The 12,474-nt window shown below is 48.5% G+C and overlaps 1 protein-coding gene and 1 long non-coding RNA gene across 6 annotated transcripts in view; both read left to right on the forward strand.

The window, feature by feature from the left end:
• The window catches only part of RCC2 (regulator of chromosome condensation 2), a 34,254-nt gene that overhangs the window by 634 nt on the left and 21,146 nt on the right, over positions 1–12,474 (forward strand). For all 5 annotated transcript variants that reach the window (XM_083512686.1, XM_083512687.1, XM_083512683.1 and 2 more), the window contains exon 2: positions 5,108–5,490. In XM_083512686.1, the coding sequence (XP_083368812.1) occupies positions 5,146–5,490 (345 nt within the window). In that variant the 5' untranslated portion in view covers positions 5,108–5,145. The remainder of the gene's footprint in view (positions 1–5,107; positions 5,491–12,474) is intronic.
• LOC310711196 lies at positions 1,777–4,383 on the forward strand. The gene is made up of 2 exons (XR_014528371.1): positions 1,777–3,405; positions 3,695–4,383. It is a non-coding gene; the product is annotated as an uncharacterized lncRNA (long non-coding RNA).

A 12,474-nucleotide genomic window follows, 5' to 3' on the forward strand; every position in this document is an offset into this window, starting at 1 on the left:
AAAAAAAGGTGGAGTGGGGGGTGATTGAAGATTTGGGGGCAGGGGTGCTTTTTTGAGGGGATGGGGGGGGAATTATTCTTCTTTTTTACCTTTTTCCAGCAAAGGCCCAAACAAAAACAAAAAGGACTGGAAATCGGGACGGTTGAAATTTATTTATTTTTTTGCACCGAGAATTGGGTGTTTTGTTACCGGGTTTGGGGGGGACGGACGCGGATTTAGTTGCACCTGGGGGGGGCAATAATAGATTATTACTAATTTAACAGGAAGGAGTTGAGAATCGGGTAGATATTCTCTTATTTATTCAAAGTCTTTCTCTTCTTTTTTTTGTATTTGAGAGAGTTGGCCCCCTCCACCCAAAACAATGGGTGTGTAGTTTTCTGAAAGAGTTTCTCATTTTAAATCTGATTTTAATTTATTTTTTTAAAGTTGAAATGTTAAAATACTTAGTGTAGCGTGGGAGAGGAAGAAGTTCTCCTTAGACTTTTACTTTTTAAGAATCCATCCGGTTTTGTGTTGCAATGCTTTCGTTAAACACTTTTGTGCATTTGCACGAGGTGGGGGCTTTCCCCCTCTTTCCAAATTTAAGATTGCAAACTGCTGTGCGTTGATGGGGAAGGGGCTTCCTTTCCCCCCCTTCCTGCGCTTTGTTCTGTTTTCAATACATTTTGGTGGGGGGGGGCGAACAGCTGGGTGTCCTTTTTGTTTTTTTAAAAGCAATTGAAAAGTTGTGTATTTATTCCAGATATTTGTTTCTTGGGGTGCAATCGGGTTTCGGAGGACACCCCTTCCAATTTCTCATTGCATTATCTCCCAATTTCTCATTGCATTATCTCCCAATTTCTCATTGCATTATCTGTTGTGTGTTGGTGCAGGTCAGTTTAATAGTTAAATTTCCAAAATTGCTGGGCGAGTCTCTCCCCTCTTGTAAGTGTAGCAAACACTGAGACAGTGAGAAGTAAGTTGTTTTCTTGTGTGTGTGTGTGTGTTTTTGTTTGTTTGTTTTTTTGCTGAGGGAGGGGGGGAATTCCCTGGTTTAAAACTGGGGGGAAAGGCTAAATTGGAGGGAGGGAGTCATATATTTAAAGGGGTAACTTTGAGGGGATATTTAGGGTCTTTTCCTTTCCATTGAATGGGGGTTGTGTGGTCAAAAAACCCTCAGTTTTAATGTATGGGGCTTGACTCACCCTCTTGTTATTTTATAGGGGGTCCTTAGGGAGCACATATATATCTATATATATGCCTAAATTTGGGGAACAAATGAATAGATTTTTCTTGAGACAACTGGGGAAGGAGCTTGGGCTTCCCCCATATTTTATGGGTTGTCGGGTTATTTGGGGGACTCTTAGCCCTATATTTGACCTACAATGGGGAGTTGCTGTGTTTTCCTGTGAGGTGTCCCCCCTGCCACAAAAAACCCAACCCTTTCCCTCTTTAATTTTGGAGAAGCATGGGCCATTTTTTGTGTGAGTTTGTAAGGGATAGACCGAGTTTGTTAGCATCCAACCCCCTTTTTATATAAAAAAATGGCTTGCACTGTATCCCCTAATCTGTTTTGGTGGGGTGGAAAGGGGAAGGAGGACTGTGGAAATGGGGGGCATGTCAGAAGGTTTTCCCTTGCAGCCCTAAAACTATAGGGCCCCCAAAATGGGAGAAATTGGTTTTGTGCTAGGGGGCTGGTTGTGTTGGAATGGGTTGCCCCACTTTGTGTGGGGTTCTTTTTGGAGTAGGCCAAAAAGACAAAATTGCTCTTTTTTGGAGCAGGCCAAAAAGACAAAATTGACAAGTTTTATTTGGGGTCGGTGTCTAAGGCCTAGTTTATGAATTTCCCCTATTCACAGGCCAAACTCTGGTTTTGTGACTTGTGAGGGTGCTTATGTGAAAGGGAATCAATTCCCTGCCCCACATATTGCATTATTGGGGGGGGGAGCAGGCTATCTAGGTTCCCCCTCCCCATACTTAAAACACATATAAGTAAATTATTGGGGGTTTTGCCCCCTGACCCACTGTTAGGATGGGGTTAGCCCAGGGGTAGGCAACCTAAGGCCTGGGGGCCGGATACGGCCCAATCGCCTTCTCAATCCGGCCCACATGTAAAGTGTTTTTACATGAGTAGAATGTGTGCTTTTATTTAAAATGCATCTCTGAGTTATTTGTGGGGCATAGGAATTCATTCATTCCCCCCCCCAAAAAAATATAGTCCCCACCACATGGTCTGAGGGACGGTGGACTGAAAAAGGTTGCTGACCCCTGGGTTAGCCCATTACATTATTTCCCACCTCCCCAATATTTATCGGGGTTCTTACCCAGAAATCTTTTTGGGGTTCTCGCTTTTTCGCTGCGGGGTAGAGATATTTTATAGAGGGGCTCCATCTATTTGGCTGGCCAAATTTGTTTCATTTTCTAAAGGCTATGTGGGGTTTAATGTTTGGGGATGGGTTGAGCTATTAGCCAGCCGCCCCCCCCCCCCAAAAAAAAATAACACCCATCTTTATTTTGTGGGGTTATCACTCCCTCATATATGGAAGTTTAGATTTCCCCACCACACAAACACAAAAGTTTGGTTCGTGGTCCCAGGGGCTGCTGTGGGGCTACTGCCCTTGCCCCCCCCCCCAAGTTTTTTGTGGGGGTGAGAATTTGAGGGGTGCACCTTGTAATGGGTTTGTGGGGTGGGGTTCCCCCCCAAGGGTTCCTAGTGGGGAGCCAAATTGGTGGGAATTTCTCCCCATAAACCCCACTTATAATTGAATGGAGGGGTTTCCTCCAAATTGGGAAAACTGTGCAGTTTTAAATTGTACCTCTCAATGTTGGTTTTCTTTGGGGGGGGAGATAATAATGCCCCCTCTTTCAAGGCTGGCATGGGAGAGGGTTCGCTCTACTTCACCCCACTTCCCTGAAGAATTGGGATAAGGTAGATCATGTACTTATGATTTGAGAGCCTTTTGGAGGGGTGAAAATGCCCCTTCTCCATAAAGTTGGGGGTGTTTTATAAAAGGCCGGGGGAATAAAAAATCAACTGTTCTGGTTTTTGTTTTAAACACCAACAAGCCAATTTTAGAGGGTGATTTACTACCATCCCCCCAATAATTTGAACAGTTTTTGGTCCCCTCTGCAAAACCCTTCATTGTGTGTTTTGGTGTGGGGGTTAAGCATTTGAATGGGGGGGGGGGTCGTCCATCCCTCCTTTTCATAACAAATGATACTTTCCTCTGCTGTGTATTTTAAGAGAGTTCTGCCACCTTCTTTAAAAATATGCAGGAAAAAGGAACGGGCACGGTAATAGGGTTTTTGTAAAAGGCATTGAGGGATTCCCCCCTCCCTTTAAACCATCAAGTGGAATATAAATTCCATGAAATAAAATAAATTTCACTTTTGTAGTGCTTAAATAGTGTTGGGTCTAGGCCAGGGGTCTGCAACCCGCGGCTCCGGAGCCGCATGTGGCTCTTTTACACCTTTGCCACGGCTCCGGGGCGGATACTAGCGAGGGGAGGAGGCGCATTGTGCGCCCCAACACTCCCCACTGTGGCGGGCACTGTACTGGTTGTGACGTCGCATGGGGGCGGTGCGTGCGTTAGTCATGCACCGTCCCAACGTCAACTTCCCGGTTTTGTGGCTCCCAGTTTTTTTCCCCCTTCGGAAACGGGTCCAAGTGGCTCTTTTTGTCTTAAAGGTTGCAGACCCCTGGTCTAGGCCCTAGGAGGGACTCGGGTTTCAAATTCAGCCACGAAGCTGACTTGGGCCACAGTCGCTCAATCTCGAGCCTGACCTACCTCCCAGGGTTGTTGTAAAGATGATCTTGTGTTTGCTTCCAACTTCACAATTCTATGAAATGGGGAGGAGAACTTATGCATGCCTTCTTAAGTTCCTTAAAGGAAAAAAGGCAATAAATAAATAGCGTCCAAAAAATTGTGTATTTGGAGAAGGGGAAGAGGGCTAGGAGTCCCTGCCTCAGTTTCCTCTCTCTCTCTGCTGTTCTGTTTTCATTTATAAATTTCACAAAATTTATAAACCCTGTGATGGTAATGGGGGAAAACCCTCAAAAAATAAAACAGTGCAATTTTCAGTAAAAATGGCAAAAAGCATCTATTTATAACATTTTTTGAGACTTCTTCCAAGACTCAAGGCAGCTTGCAATAAATGAAAACAAGGTGGATAAAAGTACAGAAAACTGGGAAACGTTTAAAAGTCGATGGTGAAATAAGTAATTAAGTGATTATATAAGTTTTGATGGATGTAATAATGGAATACAGAATGGTTTATGTAAAATATGACGTGCAAAATGAACCACGGAAAGAGAAGAAAGAAAATCACTGATATTTTAAGGACGTTTAAACGAGTATTCTAAATTGTAAAACAGAAAATTTAATGAAAATTGTATTATTATTTTTTAAAAAGTAATGAAATGCCAATAGAATCGAAACGGTGTAATTGAAAACAAATGTATTAAAATGCAGATACAGTGGTGCCCCGCAAGACGAATGCCTCGCAAGACGGAAAACTCGCTAGACGAAAGAGTTTTCCGTTTTGGAGGTGCTTCACAAGACGATTTTCCTATGGGCTTGCTTCGCAAGACGACAATGCCTTGCGAGTTCCTGCGGGGTTTTTTCCCTACCCCCCCTTTTTCTAAGCCGCTAAGCCACTTATCAGCTGATCCGATCAGCAGATAAGCCGCTAATAGCGCTAATCCGCTAATCTGTCAATGGGCTTGCTTCGCAAGACGAAAAAACCGCTAGACGAAGAGAATCACAGAACGGATTCTTTTCGTCTTGCGAGGCACCACTGTAATAATCAGTGATTAACTCAAAAGGGTTCAGGACACACGTCAGTTATGCCGTGGTGGCCTAGTGGTTAGAGTGTAGGACTAGGAGCTGGAAAAGACCAGGGTTCAAATCCCGCCGTGGCCATCATGAAGCTCACTGGGCGACCTCGGGGGCCGCCTCTCGGCCAAAGCTTACCTCGCAGGCTTGTTGTTGGGTTTAAAGGATGGGGGAGAGAACCAGGAACTCATTGGAGGAAAAGGGGGGACGTAGATGAAAAAGTGAAATGAATTCTGCAGTAACGCCTCTTTCCTCTCTCCCCCACATTGATCCCTTTCCCTCCCCTTTTGCAGGAGGGACGATCCGGGGAGATCGAAGGCGGGCGACCAGGATGCCCAGGCGGAAAGCGACGGCGGCTTCTTCGGCCACCTGGGACGGTGCCGGCAACGGGACCGGAGGCACGCGCAAGCGGTCCACCCTGCCTCGTGGGGCGCCCCCTCCAGGGAAGAAGAAGGCCCGGGACGGAGGGGGCAGCGGCAGCAGCAACGGGGGTGGCGGTAGCAGCGGGGATGAGCAGGACGGGCTGGCGCTGCCGCCTCCCCCCGTGGCAGCAGGAGGGGGCAAGAAGCCAGGCCGGGCAGGAGGACGGGGCGCCGGGGAGCAGCCCCCCCAAAACCAGGAGTCTCCGCAGGCTGCCGTGGTGGTCAGCGAGCCGGAACACAGCAAGGAACGCATTGTAAGATATTCCCCAAATTGCTGTTTTTTGCGGGGTGTTCATGCTGATCGCTGGGGGTCTAAGTGGCTGGAGAGGGTCCTCTGTTTCGGGAAAGAGGGTCTCTTATCTGGGGAGGTGCCGTGATGGGGGACCTACCTGTTTGGGGGGTTTCCTTGTGTTAGGGGGGAAGGATTAGGAGTTGGGGACCCTCTGATTTGCAGGGTGAGGTGTAAAATACAGTGGTACCTTGGGCTATATACGCTTCAGGTTACAGACATTTCAGGTTACAGACTCCGCTAACCCAGAAATAATACCTCTGGTTAAGAACTTTGCTTCAGGATGAGAACAGAAACCGCGCAGCAACGGGAGGCCCCATTAGCTGAAGCGGTGCTTCAGGTTAAGATCAGTTTCAGGTTAAGAACGGACCTCCGGAACGAATTAAGTTCTTAACCTGAGGTACCACTGTATTTAGAGGTAGGCAGAGCATTGATATTTTGAAGGGGGGGTTATACCTTGTTTTAGGGAGGAGAGATTAGGAGTTGGTGACCCCCCTGTTTAAGGGGAAAGGGTGGATTATGTAGAGATGGGAATATTGGCAGAGGGGGTCCCATTCACTGAGAAGGAAGGAGTATATTGTGAGTGGAGGGTCTGAGTCTACTTGGAAAGCGGGGTGGGGTGGGGTGGGGGGAAGACAGGGACTCCCCTTTTGGGGGCTGGAAATTATAGGGCAGCCTTCCCTCATTCACACAAAATGTTGTTGAATTCCAAACCCCATTAGTCCCAGCCATCAAGGCCATTGGTCAGGTGTTTGGACCCCAGATGGAGGGCAACACATTGAAGACAGATATGGGGCTGCCTCCGTCTTTTGGGAATGGGGGGGGGGGCAGAGAGCATGGGAGCCTCCCCCATCCTGTTACCATCTTCCTTTGCAGGGGTTGCAGACAATGGAAGTGGGGCGCTGGTAGATACTTGTGCAGAAATGACAGGCAAAGCCTGTAGCTAGCTCAGGGATAAGAGGATTGTAATCCAGTGCCAGCCCTACTCCGAGTAGACCCATTGAAATTAATTGACGTGGCTAACTTGGGTTCAGGCAACTGGGGCTGCCCCCTTACCTGAGACTTTGGGTCTGAAAAGGCCCTGTTCCATTTAAATTGGCCCTAAATTCAGAACAATGAGGACCACAATCTTGCTTGATTTTTTTAGGGGAAGGGCTGTGGTGTAGTGCGTTGCAAGCCGAAAACCCCAGATACGGTCCCTGCTATCACCCAGGTATGGGTGGAAAGGCTCCCTGACTGAAATGCTGCGGAACTGCTGCTGCTGCAAGTCCGTGTCGACAGTACTGAGCTAGGCAGCAGCTCCGCAGCATTTCAGTCAGGGAGGACCAGTCCTCTGAATCAGTATAAAGCAGGTTCCTAAATTCCTGTGTCTTTGTGGGAAGAGGCATTGCTCAGCGTGAGAGCCCCTGCTTTGCATGCAGAAGGGCGCAGGTCCAATCCCCAACAGCACCTCCAGGTACGAAAAGACACCCTTTTCCTAAAACCCTCAAGAACCACTGCCAGCCAGTGTTGACAACACTGGGCCAGGTGGACAAATGGTTCGAATCGATACAAGCCTCCTTTCTGTATGGCAATGATCTTGAGTTTCTCAATTCCATCCCCTTGCAGTTTCCATCAGATACAGACTCTGTTCACATTGGAGCAGCAAACTAGCAAGCTTCCCCCTGCCCCCCCCAGCCCCAAAGCACCCCCAAAACACAATGCACTTGGGGGGGGGGCTGTGGCGCTAGTTGGCATCTGTTGCTGTTTGCAAACCCCAAAGACTTAGCATGCAGCGATTCAAGATGTTAGGACTGGCATGCCTGTGTTATAAGGCCACTTTTTTGGGGGGGGGAGGTTCCCCCTCCCTTGGCTCTGGGAATCCACGTGAAGACACTGATGCTGATGCTTGCCCTCCGCCCGCTAGGAGGGGCTGGAGGCTTCCCTGTCCGACCGCGTGGGGGCCCACCCACCCCCTTTCTCTGGGTAAGGGAAGTCCTCCTGCAGAGCAGAGAAGCCCGGCCCCTACGGACAGCAGGGCCTGTCTGCAAACTCCCACATTCCCCCCCCCCCTCCTCCTCTGCCTTTTGTCTGCCTCCAGGCCTGCCAAGGCAAGACCGCAGTGGAGGGAGGAGGGAGAATTGGGAGGGGGGAAAAAACAAAAACCAGTGGGCTGTTTCTTGCTTGTTAAAACGGCCAGGCTAATTTTTTTTAAAAAAGTTGCTGCAGGAGCACCAAACTTGTTTCCTCATTGCCAGCTGCTGGAAGCCCCAGGAAGGGCAGAGCGTTTGCAGCTTGTTTGCAGATTTCCCATTACGGGCACCTATGAGGACTAAGGTGGTTGACCAGCCTGATCAGCAGGACTCTTGCGATGTTCTTCTGCAGTGTGACACAGGATGCCTCTGATTGCCAATTGCTGGCAACTGCCGATGGGCAGAGTTTGGGGTCTTCCTTGAGGGTTTCCTTTTGAGTGGCCCCAAAGGACAGGGTGCTAGACTAAGAGGGGCCCCCTCTGGCCTGATCCAGTCATAGGAACCTTGTTGCTTCTGTTTAGTGTGGACACCCCCTCGGTGTTTACACACAGCTCGATTGTCGGAGGTAGTTCAATGACCACCAACTGATGGCTTTGCAAGCGGATTGGGCAAATTCTCAAAGGGCAATGAGACAATTCAAAGTGTTGGTGCTGACCTTTAAAGCCCTAAACGGCCTCGGCCCAGTATACCTGAAGGAGCGTCTCCACCCCCATCGTTATGCCCGGACGCTGAGGTCCAGCATTGAGGGCCTTCTGGGGGTTCCCTCATTGCGAGAAGCAAAGCTACAGGGAACCAGGCAGAGGGCCTTCTCGGTAGTGGCGCCCGCCCTGTGGAACACCTTCCCACCAGATGTCAAAGAGATAAACAACTGCCTGACATTTAGAAGACATCTGAAGGCAGCCCTGTTTAGGGAAGTTCTTAATGTGTGACATTTTAATGTATTTTTAACCTTTGTTGGAAGATGGCCAGAGTGGCTGGAGAAACCCAGCCAGATGAGCAGGGTACAAATAATAAATTATTATTATTATTATTATTATTATTATTATTATTATTATTATTCTAACTATTATTCTAACTACGATGGCTATGCTCTGTCCTCCGCAGTCAAAGGCAGCAATGTTTCTGAATAATAGTTGCTGAAAACCACAGGACAGGGAAGGCTCTTGTGCCTGGGTCCCAAGTGCTGGTTCCGAAGGGGCACCTGAGGATGCCAGACTGCAGGAGCCATTGGCCTAATCCAGCTGGCAGCTCTTCCATTCTTCCACTGTCAGAGACAGTTATGCTTCTGAATCGCAAGTAGGGTTGCTCTTATGCTCAGATCCTGCTTGAGAGCATCTCATAACGGGCATCAGGGCATCCGACTGGGAGAACAGGTCGCTACACCGAGATTAAAGGTCAAGCGGTGGCGCTGTGGTCTAAACCATGGGTAGACAAACTAAGGCCCGGGGGCCGGATCCGGCCCAATTGCCTTCTAAATCTGGCCGGCGGATGGTCCAGGAATTGGTGTGTTTTTACATGAGTAGAATGTGTGCTTTTATTTAAATGCATCTCTGCATCGCTTCTCGGCCTTTTGGCTAAGATCAAGTGTAGCGTAAAATGCATCCTCTGGGTTATTTGTAGGGCATAGGAATTTGTTCATTTCCCTCCCCCAATATAGTCTGGCCCCCCACAAGGTCTGAGGGACAGTGGACTGGCCCCCTGCTGAAAACGTTCGCTGACCCCTGGTCTAAACCACTGAGCCTCTTGGGCTTGCCGACCAAAAGGTCAGCGGTTTGAATCCCTGTGACGGGGTGAGCTCCCATTGCTCTGTCCCAGCTCCTGCCAACCTTGCGTTTCATTTTTTTTATAAGATATTTATTGAGATTTTTTAACATATTACAATAAAAATGGAAAAAGAAAAATACAAAATAAAAACAGTTAAAAACACATTAATTTTCCATTTCTTATTTTCCTTAAGCTTATTTCCCCAGACCTCCTCATATCTCCCTTTTTTGTATTCCACTTAGATTTATTAGTTCAGCAAATCCTTACCATTAAGCTTTTACCCATTTATAAGCCTTTTTCATATTCTCTTAAAGCATTACAGCTAGAAACCACTTAATTTCTATCCAACATCATTCTAACATTCATTAATTTTACAATATTTCTGTAAATCTTTAAATTTCTTCCAATCTTCTTCCACCGACTCTTCTTCCTGGTCCCGGATTCTGCCAGTCATTTCTGCCAATTCCATATAGTCTATCACCTTCATCTGCCATTCTTCCAAAGTGGGTAGATCTTGTGTCTTGCAATGAGAATTCTTGCTGCTGTTGTAGCATACATAAAAAAAGTTCTATCCTTCTTTGGCACCAATTGGCCGACTATGCCCAGGAGAAAGGCCTCTGGTTTCTTCAAGAAGGTATACTTAAATACCTTTTTCAATTCATTATATATCATTTCCCAGAAAGCCTTAATCCTTGGGCACGTCCACCAGAGGTGAAAGAACGTACCTTCAGTTTCTTTACATTTCCAACATTTGCAAATTGTGGATATTGCAAATTTGCAACCTTGCGGTTCAAAAGCACACCAGTGCAAGTAGATAAATAGGTACTGCTCTGGCGGGGAGGTAAATGGCGTTTCCGTGCGTTCTGGTTTCCGTCACGGTGTCCCGTTGCACCAGGAGCGGATTGGTCATGCTGACCACATGACCCGGAAAGCTGCCTGTGGACAAACACCAGGCCTGAAAGCGAGATGGGTGCTGCACCTTTGACTGGACTTAACCGTCCAGGGGTCCTTTACCTATACACCAAGGTTGGCCATTGGCCAGATCCATTGGGCCCTTCTTACATTCTTAAAACTTTTTTTTTTTTAAAGTAAATCCCAGGTTTGCAGGAAGAGCATACGAAATTGTTCACACCCAGTCTGTGTTTCCATAGTCAAGGTTTGGGTCCTGACTTGGTTGAGAGAGAGAGAGTGTTTTATGTTGGTGTTGCATCTAGTCCAGCCTCCTGTTCTCACCGTGGCCAACCAGATGTCTGTGGGAAACCTACAAGCAAAAGATGAGTACAGTGGTGCCCCGCAAGACGAATGCCTCGCAAGACGGAAAACCCGCTAGACGAAAAAATTTTCCGTTTTGGAGGTGCTTCGCAAAACGAATTTCCTATGGGCTTGCTTCGCAAGACGAAAATGTCTTGCGAGTTCCTGCGGGGTTTTTTCCCTCCCCCCCCTTTTTCCCAAGCCGCTAAGCCGCTTATCAGCTGATCCTAAGCCACTTAACAGCTGATCCGCTAAGCCACTTATCAGCTGATCCCCTAAGCCGCTTAACAGCTGATCCGCTAAGCCGCTTATCAGCTGATCCGCTAAGCCCGCTAATAGCGCTAAGCCGCTAATGGGCTTGCTTCGCAAGACGAAAAAACCGCAAGACGAAGAGACTCGTGGAACGGATTCTTTTCATCTTGCTAGGCACCACTGTACAAGGACCCTCTCTCCACCCCCACCCTCTTTGTGGTCTCCAGAAACTCTAATTCAGAAGCGTTGCTGCCTGCAACTGTGAGGCAGAGCATAACCATGGTTGGCTAATAGCCATCAATAGCCCCTTTCTCAGGGAACTTGCCCGGTCTTCTTTTAAAGACATCTGGTTTGGTGGCCGTTGCTGCCTCCTGCAGCAGTGAGTTCCATAGTTGTGCTGCATGAAGAAGTACTTTCTGTTATCCGTCCTGAACCTAGGGTGTTTTGCGGTGTGTCTGCTCAAAAGGAAGTCCTGTTGACTTCAGTCTGGGACCTTTGCATCTAACTGTGGAGGGGAGAGCAGAGCATCACTGGGGAAACCCAGCCAGGTGGGCAGGGTATAAATAATAAAATTATTATGATTATACTGACAGAATGGCACCCACACCTTGCCCTCGCAACCCAGACACAGCACCTGAAGTCAGCATCGTTTCCTGTCCCTCTTTCCTGTTTCTCTTTGTAGTGCTTTCTTTCTCTCTCTCTCTCTTTGCCATGATCTGAATTGCTTCCATGCCAGGCACACACACTGGTCATAATGCCGTTTGTTATTGCAAAATTAAGTCTGGGGCGGAGGGGATCAGGTGGGCTGGTGGGATTGGAACAGGGCTGGATTTAGGTTTGATGAGGCCTTAAGCTACTGAAGGTCATGGGGCCCTTTTATATGTGCAGCTGTCCTGTGTCAACAACAAATTGTTGCTCTTTTTTGTGTTGAATATACAGTGGTGCCTCGCAAGACGAAATTAATTCGTTCCGCAAGTCTCTTCGTCTTGCGAGTTTTTCGTCTTGCGATGCACGGTTTCCCATAGGAATGCATTGAAAATCAATTAATGCGTTCCTAGGGAAACCGCCTTCAGACCAGGTCTGGGGACAGTCTGTCCCCGGACCTCTTCTGAAGGCTGGGGGGGGGGGACAAGGGCTTTTCTTCCCACCCCCAGCATTTTAAAAAACCCCGGGACAGCGGAGGACTTCTCCGCTGTCCGGGCGATCTTAAAATGCTGGCGGGCGGCATTTTAAAATCGCCCCGGGACAGCGGAGGACTTCTCCGCTGTCCGGGGCGATTTAAAAGCCCTCCGGGACAGGCAGGCAGGGGGGAGCAAAGACTTTCGCCCCCTGCCCGCCTTCAGAAGGTGTTCCCGCCCCCCCCGCCCCGCTTCGGAGCAGCGTTCCGAAGCGGGGCGGCTGGGGCAGGTGTTCCCGCCCCCCCGCCCCGCTTCGGAGCAGTGTTCCGAAGCGGGGCGGCTGGGGCAGGTGCTGGGGCAGATCTCCCCACCGCCCCTTGCTTCAAAAGAGGTCCGGGGGCAGCGGGGAGAAGCGATCTCCCCTTGCTTCAAAAGAGAAGACCCGCTGTCCCCGGGGCAAGCTTCGTTTTGCGAAGCAAGCCCATAGGGAAATTCGTCTTGCGAGGCAACTCGAAAACGAAAAAACCTTTCGTTTTGCGAGTTTTTCGTCTC

Source organism: Podarcis liolepis, assembly GCF_965112155.1.
Source record: "Podarcis liolepis genome assembly, chromosome: 7".
In the NCBI taxonomy this organism is placed as follows: domain Eukaryota; kingdom Metazoa; phylum Chordata; class Lepidosauria; order Squamata; family Lacertidae; genus Podarcis; species Podarcis liolepis.